Source organism: Rissa tridactyla, chromosome 5 (genome assembly GCF_028500815.1).
Source record: "Rissa tridactyla isolate bRisTri1 chromosome 5, bRisTri1.patW.cur.20221130, whole genome shotgun sequence".
NCBI classification, from domain to species: Eukaryota; Metazoa; Chordata; class Aves; order Charadriiformes; family Laridae; genus Rissa; species Rissa tridactyla.
Window position 1 is genome coordinate 63983509 of NC_071470.1, and position 14315 is coordinate 63997823.

At 36.5% G+C, this 14315-nt stretch overlaps 1 protein-coding gene across 9 annotated transcripts in view; it reads left to right on the forward strand.

The window, feature by feature from the left end:
- The window catches only part of BLTP1 (bridge-like lipid transfer protein family member 1), a 114170-nt gene that overhangs the window by 43515 nt on the left and 56340 nt on the right, over positions 1 to 14315 (forward strand). For all 9 annotated transcript variants that reach the window (XM_054204322.1, XM_054204323.1, XM_054204327.1 and 6 more), the window contains exons 24-37: positions 856 to 975; positions 3083 to 3360; positions 4134 to 4384; positions 4851 to 5109; positions 5532 to 6375; positions 7257 to 7327; positions 7804 to 7977; positions 8303 to 8423; positions 9315 to 9461; positions 9840 to 9967; positions 10388 to 10590; positions 12556 to 12753; positions 13447 to 13658; positions 13952 to 14103. In XM_054204322.1, the coding sequence (XP_054060297.1) occupies positions 856 to 975; positions 3083 to 3360; positions 4134 to 4384; positions 4851 to 5109; positions 5532 to 6375; positions 7257 to 7327; positions 7804 to 7977; positions 8303 to 8423; positions 9315 to 9461; positions 9840 to 9967; positions 10388 to 10590; positions 12556 to 12753; positions 13447 to 13658; positions 13952 to 14103 (3158 nt within the window). The remainder of the gene's footprint in view (positions 1 to 855; positions 976 to 3082; positions 3361 to 4133; positions 4385 to 4850; positions 5110 to 5531; positions 6376 to 7256; positions 7328 to 7803; positions 7978 to 8302; positions 8424 to 9314; positions 9462 to 9839; positions 9968 to 10387; positions 10591 to 12555; positions 12754 to 13446; positions 13659 to 13951; positions 14104 to 14315) is intronic.

The following is a 14315-nucleotide window of genomic DNA, read 5'->3' on the forward strand; positions in this document are numbered from 1 at the left end:
AAGACACATGGAGTATATAGTCAGATTGGATGTTTCCTTCGATAAATTATAGCTAATTATGTTTTGGAAAGAAAAGTGATTCTCTCTGGATTTTCCTGTGGATATGCACGATGTTTTTGTGCTCTATGAATTATTTTGAGAAATGGTATCCACGGAAATCATGCCTAGTTTCTTACCTCTACCGTGACAGCTAAGAGCCAAAGGGCATACTCCAGTGTCCCTTAAGAGAAAAAGGTCATACTTCTCGTGCTTCTGGCACATTTCCATGGTACTTTTTATCCTCTGTCCTCTGATGAAACAGTGCTTTGGTGGGAGACTTCAGCTGACAGTTTATAGCTTCCATGAACCTTTTTTTTATTTAAAAAAAAAAACAAAAACAAAACAAACCACAAACCATCATGTCATTGTGGATTCTGCCTTTCGTGTTTGTCTCTTGAAATCCATGTGCGTGGTCACTTGAAGACCACGAGGCCTTAAAGACTGAGGTCACTTGAAGACCAAGAGGCTTGCCATATATTAAGTATGATTCCTGGATTTAATCTCTTGACATCCTCCTTGTTTTGTTCCAGTTTTGTGGTGTTCTCTATTAGCAGCCTTGATTTGCCTTTTCCTGGTGGAAGCCAGGAGAGCCAGCTGAGTCCCCTGATGTTGCAGGACAAGAATTAAACATGTACTAGTGAAAATGAACCTCAACACAGAAACACCCCACCTCATACTCATGTTGAGAGTGTAGAATAAGTAACTTTTTATGGCAGGGTTTTAGGCCTCTGCTAAGCAGAACATAAAGGATAAGCACAAATTAAACTAAAACTCTTAATGTATGTTTAAATCTATTTTTCTTTTCTTTTTCTTCAGTTGAACTGTGTCCCTGGGCCATGCCCAACATCTGATGACTTAAAGTACACTATGACACGCTTAGCCATGGATGGAGCAGATCTGTATGTGGTAGAACATGGCTGTGCCACCAATATAAAGGTAAAAATATTTCTCTTTGCAGCAATTAGAGCCCTTCTTTGTCTGTAGAGTTCTCTTGTGTTTTTTTGACCTGAATTTATTGCTTACATTCAATGGACTAAGCAGAATTTCTGAAACTTTAAGTGATAAAAGGTTGGCTTGGACTGGGCCAGGAGTAAGTCATTTTGGCTTCTGCTTAGCAATTCCATTAATGATATCTTGGAAAATGGTAATGAGGAGTGGATGTCTGCCAAAATAAGAGTGGAAGCTGCAGGATTGGTGTAAAAAATTTAAGAAAACACTGGGCAATATAAATCTCAGTGTCTGTACCTGCGAGCTAATAGGAACTTGTGCTGTAAGTTTGTAACTCAGCAACTGGAAATGATTGATACGGATTGCGTACAAGTCAGTGTTTGATAACTCATGATCATCTTATGTGATACAGCTGTTTGAATTAAGATACATCTTTGGTAGAGATGGGAGAAGGGTCAGTGCTGCTGCCTGACTGAATCTAGAATACTGCATGATGTATCCTTCATTCAAAAAAGGACGTGCAGAGAAGAGCTGATATTCTCTCCATTATCCTGTCATATAAAAGAAAATTGGAATAATTTACTCAGTGTAGCAAAATAAAAGTTAAGAGTCAATTGGGTTATGGTAACAACAGAAAAGGTGAAAAGTGCTGTGCTGATGTAAGTGACTAGTAACTGTGCAGTCCATTAATAAATTTGGTTTTAAAAGGTAGACTTAACATGTAAGGTTTTAGGGGCAGGTTCACATTATGAGCAAGAATCTAACTGAAGGTTAGGTTTTAGACGTAATTATTAAGAAGGTAATTATTTTAGACGTCTTTTTAATGACATGATATCTTGTCATTTGAATGGCTTGCCACCTTGTGGCAGTAAAAAAAATGCCTTTGAGTCTCCAAATTCTTTTGAGTCCAATATTACAAAGCACCACCGCAAATATTAACTGTGTTTGCAGGCATAAATATGAGTGACAGCCTTTTCAAAAGCAGCTTAATAACCTGAACCACTCTAGAAAATTATATGCTGAATGTGTTTCATTCAAATTTTAAAAAAAAGGTTTCCAGTCCTCCTTTATATTCTGACAGAGGCGAGAAGTTATAATTTAATATTAACCCTGTGCACATCTCTTCCATGGCCGGGTTTTTCAGCTTTCCTTCTTTTCTCTGTGAAAAGTTTGAAAGTTTGAAAACTCGATCTGAAATTTCAGGTGCTTTATGGTGACTTTTTCAAGAGGACTCAAGCTGTGCAGGAAACTTGGTGCAATGTCTTCAGGTTATTTGAAGTTTGAAGACTAAGCATGTGTGGCAGGGCTATGTCATCTTTTATTAGTGTACACCAGTGTCGGGGAGGATCGATACTGTACGGGCAGGTGGGTTAGTTGTACAGTGACCAATTTCCACAGCTAAATGCAGGCGTAAAGCAAGAACTTCTGGTTCCTCTTCACAGGGGGCTGGCTCCTGCAGGTGCTGTGCTTTTCATAGGAAAGGGGCAGCTCCTCTTGGGTTCAACAAAACTGCTGGAGTTACGCCAATAAAAGAAATAGAGTGTGATCATATAAGGGCTACTGTAACACAATTCATATAGATCTCAGTTATTAGGATCTGGAATTTTAGTTTTGCAGTGTTTAACGTGGTTGTCTCACAGGGATACTTATTAATTGTAGAGTTAATACAGCTTTGTATTCAAATGCATGTAATTGATGTTTTAGTGTAAGGACATAGAATGATATATATCATATCAAATAATATATTTGACTTTCAAAGTTTCAGTTTTCTCGGTTTTTAGATGATGGTGGAGAACTTAATAAAGATTTAATTTTTTTTTTAAAGTTCATTGCAACATCTGTCCAAGTTGAGCTTTCTTTTTTGATCCCTTTACAAAAATAGACTCCTAAATAAAGACTTTATTTTTGTTGTTTAAAAACTGGCTGAAACTAATTTCTAAGCCTGCCTTCTTTTGCAGTGTCTCCTTTTTTGGAGAGAATAGTATATTGAGATCTTTCTGGAATGTAGTAGGTGGTGTGTTAACTGGTTTAAGGCTACCCTTTTTTTGTTTCACTCATGATTAATCGGAGTTCGTATGTTAAATCATGTTTTCAGATGGGTGCTATCCGTATTGCAAACTGCAACCTCCACAACCAGTCTGTTGGAGAAGGTGTAAGTGCTGCTATTCAAGACTTTCAACTGAGACAATATGTTGAGCAGGTGAACAATTGCAGAACTGGTCTTCAGCCAATATTAAGGAGGGCATATTGGCTGGAAGCTGGCTCTGTCAACCTGGGGCTTATCACTGCTGACATCGCTTTAGCTGCAGATCATCCTTCTAAGCATGAAGTGCAGAGACATTTCTTAGAAACACATGATAACCGAACTAAGAGGTAAGAGATATGATTGAATGAGATGCATCTGAATTTTTTTGAGGGGCTGAAGGAGGGAAGTTAATACATTAATTTAAAGATGGAACTTTGGTTTTTGCTTTTGAGATTTTTTTTTTTTTTTGCTTACATGGATTAAAATTCCTTGTAATTTTTTAAAAGTGTGTTGAATGCTTAGCTATGGGGTTAGTGGTTTGAATGTGTTTGGACTATACAAAACTGTATGATTTTTGACAAAACTTACTTTTCCCTCTGCCTTTCCATATCCCTCAAAATGAAGATGAGGGAGAGGAGGGAATCAAATTTATCTTTGTTCTCAGGCTGGACTGAAAACAGGCCTTAAAGAGTCCTGAGCAAGCTGATGAGCAGCTGTGAACAAGATGCCTGGTGTAACTGTGATTTGTGTGTCTCCCTGAAGAGCAGTTGCCTCTGGCATAAGCAACATCCACCAGAGTGCAGTGTGTTTGTGTTGCTTGCCTTTGTGCGGAGAAAAAGGGTTGTTACTATTAGCGTGTATTGTGGCAGGTGGACATAATCTGTGTCTGAGCACAGTTGCGTATACATTTGTGATTTGCTCCTTTCTGGAACTAATCATGCATTTTATGTCGGACATCTGTGTTTCAGGTACAGATCTTAATTCATTTCATGCTGGGTGAAATAGGAGCTCACATATAAGAGAGGGATATCTTTTAATCTCGTTTTCACTGAATTTAAATATACAAAGGCTGATGTTGTCACGTTTTTGTTTTGTTTTCTGTTTTTCTGCCTTTGTGTAGATTGTGGTTTTTGTGGCCTGATGATAATTTGAGGAATAAGAGAAGCAAGAACAAGTGTGGCTGTCTCGGTGGTTGTAGATTCTTCGGTGGCACATTAACAGGACTAGATTTTTTCAAACTTGAGGAACTGACACCTTCAAGCAGCTCTGCTTTCTCGAGTACAAGTGCAGAATCGGATATGTTTTATGGGCAGTCTTTACTGCAGCCAGGAGAATGGATAATTACTAAGGAGATTCCTAAAATTTTAGATGGTGAGAAGGCATTTTACTTTCATTTTACTCTATTGTGCCCTAAGTATGATTTCTTAACTGCACATCAGTATTTATAGTCTTTCCGATTCCGGTTAATGAGTAGTACTTGTGCTTTGGTGCAAGAGGTCGTGTAGTGGAATACGCTTTTCTAAGAGCAGACAGTAGCTTGCAAGTAGTGAGCAAGCTTTCAAATGCTGAATTTTTATATTAATGTGCAACTCCTTTCTAAGTAAAAAGAAGTTTTTTTGACTTGCATGTGTTAAACATATATAAAGCAGTCTGTCAAGACAATCTGATGTTTTGCTGGTATGATTTTATTCATTGTTGTTAGTACAGCTTGCTAGTTTGTGTATGCATTTCAAAACTAGGGCTTTTATTTGATAAGGATTCTTATTTTAGTGTGCAGGTAAGAGACCATTGAAGTTGTATCAGATGTTCAATTTTTCGTTTCTGTTTCTGATCTTAGGTAAAGCAAATGGTGTAAAACGAAAAGATTGGGATTGCAGATCTGTGGGTATAGAAATAGAAAGAAAAGCACAACATCTAAGCCTACAAGTGCCATTGCGCTCCCACAGCTCCTCATCATCTTCGGAGGAAACAAGCAGTTCTAGTGCTGCGCTCCCCTTGCTTGCAGGTGAGAAGGACAGCCCATCGTCAACTACCGAGGATCACTTGGGACAGAAGGAGTTCTTGTCTGGTGCAAAAAGGGAAGATGGCCATGGAAGGTTAGTACTCTCTGTCCAGGCAGAAGTATAATTTGACTCTTAAAATGCGTTACGATAGGGGAAAAAACCTTATATTTAGCAATTTATGAAATGTTGATTATTTTCTAGTGGTACTGCTGAAATGTATTTCCTAATTGAGTGCACATCTGGATCCCTAGCAGGGGATGATAACCTGATCTGGGTAGAAAATGCAGCATCTAAGACAACAGCACTTGCCATTAATGTTCATTTTTAAATCCTCTGTATGTATATATTCTGCCACAAACAAGTGGCAGAATTTGGTATGTAATCAGCATTATGAAAATAACTGCTATGCTAATAGAAAGTCACAGAATCACTGAAGAATTTGACAGTATCTACAATGCAAAAAGAGAAGCATTAATAATAAAATAAGCAAATGAACGTTTAATTTTTGTTTCCAGTGTTGCAGTTGAGGGTGCAGAGGGCAGCCCTGCATCCCCTGGCAATCAGGAAAGGCCTGTTGGTCAGTCTCCCATGAGGTCTCCCCTGAAACGGCAAGCGTCCGTGTGTTCCACCCGGCTTGGGAGCACCAAGAGCCTCACGGCGGCCTTCTATGGAGACAAGCAGCCTGTTCCAGTTGGCGTGCAGTTCAGCAGCGATGTGTCTCGCAGTGACGAGAATGTCTTGGACTCCCCAAAGCAGAGGAGGAGCTTTGGTTCTTTCCCATATACTCCGTCTGCAGATTCAAACTCATTTCACCAGTATCGCTCAATGGATTCCAGTATGTCAATGGCTGATAGCGAAGCTTATTTTTCTGCAGCAGAAGAGTTTGAGCCAATAAGTAGTGACGAAGGTCCAGGAACCTATCCAGGGAGGAAGAAGAGAAAAAAGCAATCTCAGAAAATTGAATATAGTAGAAGGTCTATTTATCACAGTGTGGAAGGGCCCTTAACGAGCACAATCCATGGAGAAGTTAGTCAAGATGTTAAAACATTGCCAATTAAGACTCATCCTTCACAGGCTTCATTTGTTTCAGCTCTGGGAGGAGAAGATGAGCATGGCGAGACCATGTATGTCATGGAATCTGAAAAGACTGTGGAAAGTGAGCAAATAACTTCCCAGCAACCTGTAATGGCATGTTACCAAAATTATCTTACACAATTCCAGGTCATCAACTGGTCAGTAAAGCATCCAACTAACAAAAGAACTTCAAAATCCTCGTTACATCGCCCTTTAGACCTTGATACGCCAACGAGCGAAGAAAGTTCGTCATCGTTTGAGCAACTGTCTGTCCCAACATTTAAGGTATGGAAGATGGAGGAAGAAGGAGTAGAGAAAGGAATTCAAATTCATTTGAATTTAAATTCAAAACAAGTTTAAATTGCTTAGTTGTGTAAATAAATAAAACTATGAGAAACTTGAAAATTCTTTGCTTTTAGTTAAGGAATACCTTGGATTTCTGACTTCAGATCATGGGCTGTGTAGCTGAGAGGTTGTGGGGAAAAAAAAAAGATGGAGTTAGAATTCAGTGGATAAGATGGGTGTTCTGAATTGTCATTGTTGCACTTAAAAATGATGCCTGTTGAGTGATATGCAGCTGAAGGATATTTCTGTGAGATTTGTTTAAAATATATGTTACTTCAGCAGCAGTACATTTAATACTGATAAAGCATAATCTACGCTGTAAATGCTTTGTTTTAAAGTAAAATTGAAACTCAGGTTTTGCAAATGATCTTTGTAACTGTTTGGGCTTTTTTTTTTCCCCCTCGTGGTGTATGTGATATGAGCATACATGCTTAAGGAAGGAGCTGAAATGAAACACATGAAAAATAATGGAAATTACTTGATAGAAAATAGGTTTCTAAGCTCTGGAATTTCATTTGTTACCACTTTGCAGCAAAAGCTTGGTGTTCATGCAAGACTTTCGTAGCTTAATATTTGAAGTTGCCTTTTTTTTTTTAAAGCAATTAGTCACTATTTATCTATGTAAGAACTCTGTAATCTAATCTCTCAAATCATTTAAAAAAATAAGCCTAGGAATTTCTGTATTCTATATTGGAGAATCTGCATATGAGGGATTCTTTTAAGAAAAAAGACTGTAAGGAGAATCTTTATTTGGAGATTCCTTGAGTATTTTTTTCATATATAGAAGGAATGTAATAAATTTCTTTGCACTTTTATCTTAGATTGTTAAACAGGGTCTCACAGCTAATTCGTTACTGGACAGAGGCATGCAGCTTACAGGATCAACATCCAAGTAAGTTGAATACTGTGTAACACCATTACCATATTTTTTTACGAGCAGGATTTTCCTGGTACTCTTGTTAAATATTTTGGCTCTTGCTAGTCCTTCCAAAATTTGATTTGTAGCAGTAGTTTTCAGTACAGATCTATTTTAGAACAGAGTATTCTATTATAAAATGTTCGCTTTCAGTCAAGAAGTACACTGTGAAAACATTAAATGATTTCACTTGTATGTTTTCAAGATTATAAATTGCAACTTAATTTAAATTAATTTGGGAGGTGCTTATAGCAATTGTCCATTGTATTGCCAAACGCTGAATTTGAATCTAGGGAAGGGCCTTGCCCTGGGATTATATTTGTGTGCTTTCTAAGCCATGCAGTAGAAGAAACCTGCCATTAAATGCATTTTATTAAGAATTAAAGTTATACCAAAACACTTTTGTATTTCTGTACAAACCTAGATTATTAATATGTATTTGACTTGTTTAGTACACCTTACACTCCTTTGGAAAAGAAGTCTGCAGAAAACACAGACGATGAAACAATAACAGAAGAATGGACGTTGGATCACCCCGTCTTCCAGACGCGGACAACAGCAATAGTAGAAGTAAAAGGAACTGTAGACGTAGTTCTGACTCCTCTTGTAGCAGAGGCACTGGACAGGTCATTAATTTTACTTTTACTACTGCAGTGTTAATTGATTATGCTAAAAATTGTCTAAAGTCAAAGCTATTTTGTTCAGCAAAGGTTTAGGTAAAAGGATTGAATAATGGGACTGATGGAACAGTAGGGCCTTGTACCTAGTGAATGTAATTCTGCATTTCCTGGGAATAAGCTAGAAAAATGTTATGGTGACCTGGGAAGTGCCCTTTTATGTCTGTTGGTGCTTAATTTTTTTTCTCTGTAGTGTTAATTAAACATTATTGATGGTGTGTCATGTGAAACTGGAAGTCTAAGTGGTCTGTTGTGGGCATGTTTCCTTTTACAGGTATATAGAAGCAATGGTGCATTGTGCTAGCTCTCGACACCCAGCAGCAATCGTTGATGATCTGCACTGCAAAGTTCTTCGAGATGCTGTACAGAACAGCAAAACAAGCTTCTCAGAAAATGTAAGAAAGGGAACAAGAAAAATGCACAGAGATTGGAAAGAATACCTTTTTCTATATTTTACGTAGAAAAAGTTTTAATTTAGTTCATTGTTTTGAGATATAGTAGCTAAATGCTGTATTAATTTGGAATACATATGTATTTTTATCTTGTACCTAATGTACGTGTATTTTTATAATCAGCTGTAACATAGTGTCTTTCAGTGGCTAAAAATCTCTCTCACAGGATTGAAGTGAAATTTTTCTAATTTGGATGGGCTAGGCAGTAGTAATTTGCATGACATGATGTATTCTGTTCTTAGAAATTACTATAATTGATATTCTTATGTATTATATTCATATCAGCAATTCATCATTTACTATTTTACAGTAGTTAGGGAGATAGTCTCTGTGAGGTAGAGGAAAGTTCAAACTAAGCTCTGAAAGTGCATGGGGATGGTTTGTTTTGGGTTTTTTTTTTTGCAGTTCATCTGATACCTTAAAAGATTAATTTACCTTGAAAAGAATTATATGGTAGTTCTACAGAATTAGGAGTTCTTGCTGTCCAAGTTAATGACCATATCTATATTTTACAATTTCTTAGACTTCATAGTGTAATGGACACTAATTATTTACTTCATAATAAGTTGTTCTATATAACATGTATATGTAGAACTCAAACTTTCAACTGAAATCTGGTCATTAGAAAGTTTATTGCGGAATGGCATTGTTACCCTAGATCTAGACCTACTGTATTTGTGTGTGCTGCAGTCTTTGTTCTCAAAATCATGGTATTGTGCTTTAATTGAAGTCAGAATCTCTTGCTGCTTCAGGGCTAATAAACTAGCTTGTTACTCTTTAGCTTAGCAGCTTGAGTTTCAATGTGAATAAATTAATTTGTTTTCCCCCTCCAAGTTATCTTCGAAGCAGGATATTAGAGGAACAAAAATAGACACTACCACTACGGGAACAACAAACCAGGGACCAGCACAGACCAATCTCTCGCTTAAGCAAGATAACGTGACAATTAAAGGTCTTCAGGCCAACGTTACTGTACCAAAGGTAACAACGTTTTGTTCAGCTTATTAGTGCCTCACAAATTACCCTTATTTTGCATCCCTATTAGTTCCCCAAAAGCTTAGGTGAAGCTATGTATTTGTGCTAGATAACGAATGTTTTGAACAGGATAGACTGTTTTGGAGCTGCTCAATTTTCTTATGGTAGGCGTGCAAGTTAAATAACAACCACTACAGATAGGGATAACTGACTGCCACATCTTTAAATTATGATTGTACATCTTCTAGGTGTGATGGTTTTATCTTACGTTTTTTCATTTTACTAAGAAGTACAAGACAAGATTGTATCAGAAATTAGTGATATATACTTAATGTAATATGTCTTTCTAAATTTCTTTACTCTCTGGGGGAATTTTACATATAGGTGAACCTGTGTTTACTACAAGCATCTGTTGATGAATCCCCAGGGGTTTCTTCTGGCAAAACCGTGACTCATGTTTCGTTAGTAGCTTTATGTTTTGATAGAATTGCTACACAAGTTCGTATGAATAGGTAAGAATAATACATATCACTATTTGTGACTGTTCCTTGTTAAGTTACTGAAAAGACTTACAGTGATGCCAGTTTTTTGCAGTTCAAAGAGTATTTGAACAAGTTGTCATGATTGAGTTAAGCAGTAAAATGTGTCTTCTGTGTTTTATAAATTAACATCTAATTAGAATTACAGTCTCTTTAAGAAGTGGAAGGACCATTCCAGAATAATATTGGAACTTTAGTTTTAACTCTTTATTGCTTATATGTTATGCAGGATAAAATTAAATTTTTCAGTATTTGTCTACCAAATTTATCTTACAAAGAATTCTTTTTAACCCTGCTGTGCCAACGTCACTTAAAATTTGAAACAAAAACAACAAAATGAAACATGTTTATCAGTGATTTGCTTAATTTTTTTTTTCTCCCTTATATTCAAAGGGGTATTGTTGAAGAGACTTCAAACAATGCAGAAACTGGGAGGAATTCTGTCACGTTTGATCGTTACATCCAAACCAGTAAAATGCAGCCCCAGTCTTCTGGCTCACTGAGATCCAATGCTGGAGCGGAGAAAGGAAAAGAAATTGCTGCCAAATTGAACATCCATCGCGTTCATGGACAACTTAGAGGCCTTGATACAACAGGTAAGCCTTCTTTTTAAATTGTGGAAATGTCAGTTTTCGTAGAAGCAAGTGGTTATCGTTGGCCTAGATCTAGTAGGTTATGCATTTTTTTTATCAACACAGATTAAAAGACACTCAAACCTGGAGATTTTGCAAATACTCTAAAAAGAAGTTTAGCTAGTTACTCTCAATTACTTTCTGTTATTCTACTAAAGTGCTAGGTTTAAATGTAGGCAGAGGGAAAACTATCAAGATGAACTTCTAAGCAGTTTGTGTGGCAGATGGGTTGCATTGTGAATATTGACATGCTCGGGTAATCTCATTTCAGCTACCATTTTTTGGCACCTGATGCAGGGAATGAATTATGCTTATTTGCTTTTTTACTGCTTTCTAACAATTTCAAGATAAGTATGTGTCTCTTCTACTGGCAATTTCAACATGACAAGCTGTAGACTTTTAACTATAGCAACTATAAAACTGAAAATGAGATTACTCAGTTGTGTTCCTTCTTGTTTGTGTTAAGGAAATTCCTTCAAGAGGTTATGAATTAAATTCAGCTGCTATTACTCCTGAGCCTGGAAAAGCTAACCTGGAAAAGATGACCAAAAGCAGAGGCAGTTTTTGTTAAAACTGATTTAATTTTGATGGAATCTATACCAGTTAGTGCTGTGTTTTACTCTGTCCCATAAAGAACAGGAATCTTTAGGGCATGAGGAAGTGCTCTGTGAAACAAATATGATAATAAACAAAAAAAACCCCCAAAACAAATAAAAAAAAAAAAACACCAAAAAACACTGCTCTGCAAAGATGAATAAGAAAAGAGAATTGGAGGAAAACAAAAGCAACACAAGAACATTAAAATGGTTAACTCCATTTTTACTTAGTTATGGGTGGAATCTTAGCAGCAGTGTCCTGTGTTTAGGTATGCTGCAGACATTGAAGAAGGCCAAGTAATTTTTGAATTCTAACCAAGGAAACACATCATCTTCTATTTAAAGGGTTTGAGGAATGTCTTTCTAGAGCTTTTAGCATTTCATGTATACTTCAAAAGTGATTGCAGTTATGAATTGGAGGCAGAGAAGGGATGTAAATTGACTCAGCGTAGTTCTTTTCCTCAGGTATTTGACATTTAGCTCTGTGTGTGCCTTAATAGGCAATAGGTATAAAATTATTTAAAACGTTCCTTCCGAAATGTCACTAGAAGAAAGGTTTTATATTTAAGCTACATCCTACATCAAAGAAATCGAAGTGGTGTAGTACCCTCCTGGATCTTAGACAGCAAAGATCATAATGAATTAAAAACCGGTTGAGCCTGAATTTCCTTAGGAATCAGTGAGACTTAGTGCTTTACATCCTCTCAACACAGACATAGATGTGCTTTCAACCCAGCAGCAGTCTTTGAATTAAAATTAGAACTTTATTTCTAAATATCATTCTAGCATGCTATAGTTTATACCAAATGCATTTCTACTAAAACGTGTCCAAGACCACTGTCGGTTTCACTGTCATTTGTTGCCTTTAAACTGTAGGTGTTTATAGGAGTGGGTTTTTTTGTGAAGTAATTTCAGGTCAATTGCCAGTTTCAGATAAAAGTCTTGAAGAGCTTGTTTGTACACGTGCCCTTTGGAACCATGACTCTACAAAAAGACGAAAAAGGCAGACTTGTTATAATTGGGAATGTTTCAAAGCTTTAACTTTGTGTTGCTTGGTCCCTGTTTTTCTGAACTTAAAAATTACCCTGCCCATATTAACCGTACCAGGAGTAAGGTTTTTAGTCTTTATAAACTATGATGCTTTTTTTTTCTTGCTCATACTTAGATTATTTTTTTATCTATCTTTCTTTCCACACCACCCCCCCCCACATTTGAAGAATGCTACAAGGGGCAACACTCCCAAAACACTGTAGACTTCAGAGAGCTATTTGAAGATGTAAAGGTTTTTTTTTTTCATTTTGTAACGAAGTGGTAAATATGTTTGCTTTCACAGATATTGGAACTTGTGCAATAACAGCTATTCCTTTTGGGAAATCAAAAGTTCTTTTTACTTTAGAAGAGTTGGATGAGTTTGCTTTTGTGGATGAAACAGATCAACAAGCTGTTCCAGATGTAACTCGAATTGGTCCTAGTCAAGAGAAGTGGGGTTGGATAATGTTCGAATGTGGAATTGAAAATTTAACTATAAAAGGTAAGGTTTTATGTAGGCTTTATATTATTTTGTTTTATGAAACGGCTAACAATTCTGTTGTTAGGTCTTCTAGTTTAGCAATCATGTGATTAGAAATTGGTGATACTAAATAGTACACGTTTATCATAAATAAATTATATCACATAGTAGATTGTACAGTAAAGGAACTTTTACTAATCAATCCCACTTATAACAATATATGAAATAACTGTATATAAACCAGTTTCAGCAGTTTCTGAACTTAAAGTGAAGGTAGAAATTGATGCTTTCACTGATCACTTAAATGATCTTGCACTCGTACTCACAGTATGTGTCTGCGTATAGGGCCAGAGTTTTGCTTTGGGGGGGATAAAGCTAGCTTGAAAAAGGAGAAAAAAAAAAGAAAAAAACAACAACCCAACAGCATATGTGTATTTTCTGTCATCCGAGTTAATCTTTTCAGGGAATAGTTTAAAAACAGTCTTCACGTGAGTACTCTTCGTCTACTTGAAACAAACTATCAGAAGCTCTACAACTAGCTGTTAAAATTGTTGTATAAAAATTGTGGTTATAAATTGTTGTGTAAAACAGTAATGCATCTTGTTTAACCAAAATCATATGTATTTCTCCTCTTAAGTGCAAATCATTTCAATGGGACATATAGAAGTTTATGCACAGCAAGCATTTACAGTCTTGGTGTGTATTCTTTTATAGGGGGAAGACAGTCTGGAGCAGTGTTGTATAATACGTTTGGAGTCATGGGTAAATCAAGAGATGCAGAGAGAGGTGGACTGCTTGCATCAAATAACTCTTCAGATTCTCCAACTGGTAGTGGTTACAATACTGATGTGTCTGATGATAACCTTCCTTGTGATAGAATAAGCCCCTCTTCAGATATTAACGGAAATTCAGTTTCAGATGAGCAGGTATGTACATACTATGTAGAAATGATTGATGTTGGGTTGGGTTTTTTTGACAGATGTCGTCTTGTGCCAACTGAATTCATACTGTCTGCTTGCACGCTGAACTTCCAGCTTTTTGCAAGGTCTCTTGGTGTTGTCCTGGGAGAGTTGATGGACAGCATTAGTTTATTTTTCTTTGCCTAAATGCATATGAAGCTATTTCTTATGAACTGCACGCAGTATGGTATATTGCTGCCTTTCAGTGTAATCATTTTGGAAAACAATTTCACTTTTGACTTTATGTTTCCTTTTTTAAGGACGAAGGGGTTGAATCTGATGATCTGAAAAAAGATATACCCTTGATGCCTCCTCCCCCTGACTCTTGCAGCATGAAGTTAACAATCAAAGAAATTTGGTTTAGTTTTGCAGCCCCTACCAATGTGCGCTCTCCAGCCCATATATTTTCAAGGTAAAATTATACCTGATATAAAAGAAAGAAAATTACAGTTCTGCTTTGTTAAATTGCAGTTGTATTTAGTCAAGTCTGAATGTAATTTCAATAATTTTTGAAGCTTCTCTGGAAATTAAAATTTTGGATTTTACGTATATCACAGTAACCCTTGCTTCAAGTTTTTATTCTTGTCATTTATATGGAAGTGTTGCTAGAAAACTTCAAAGAAG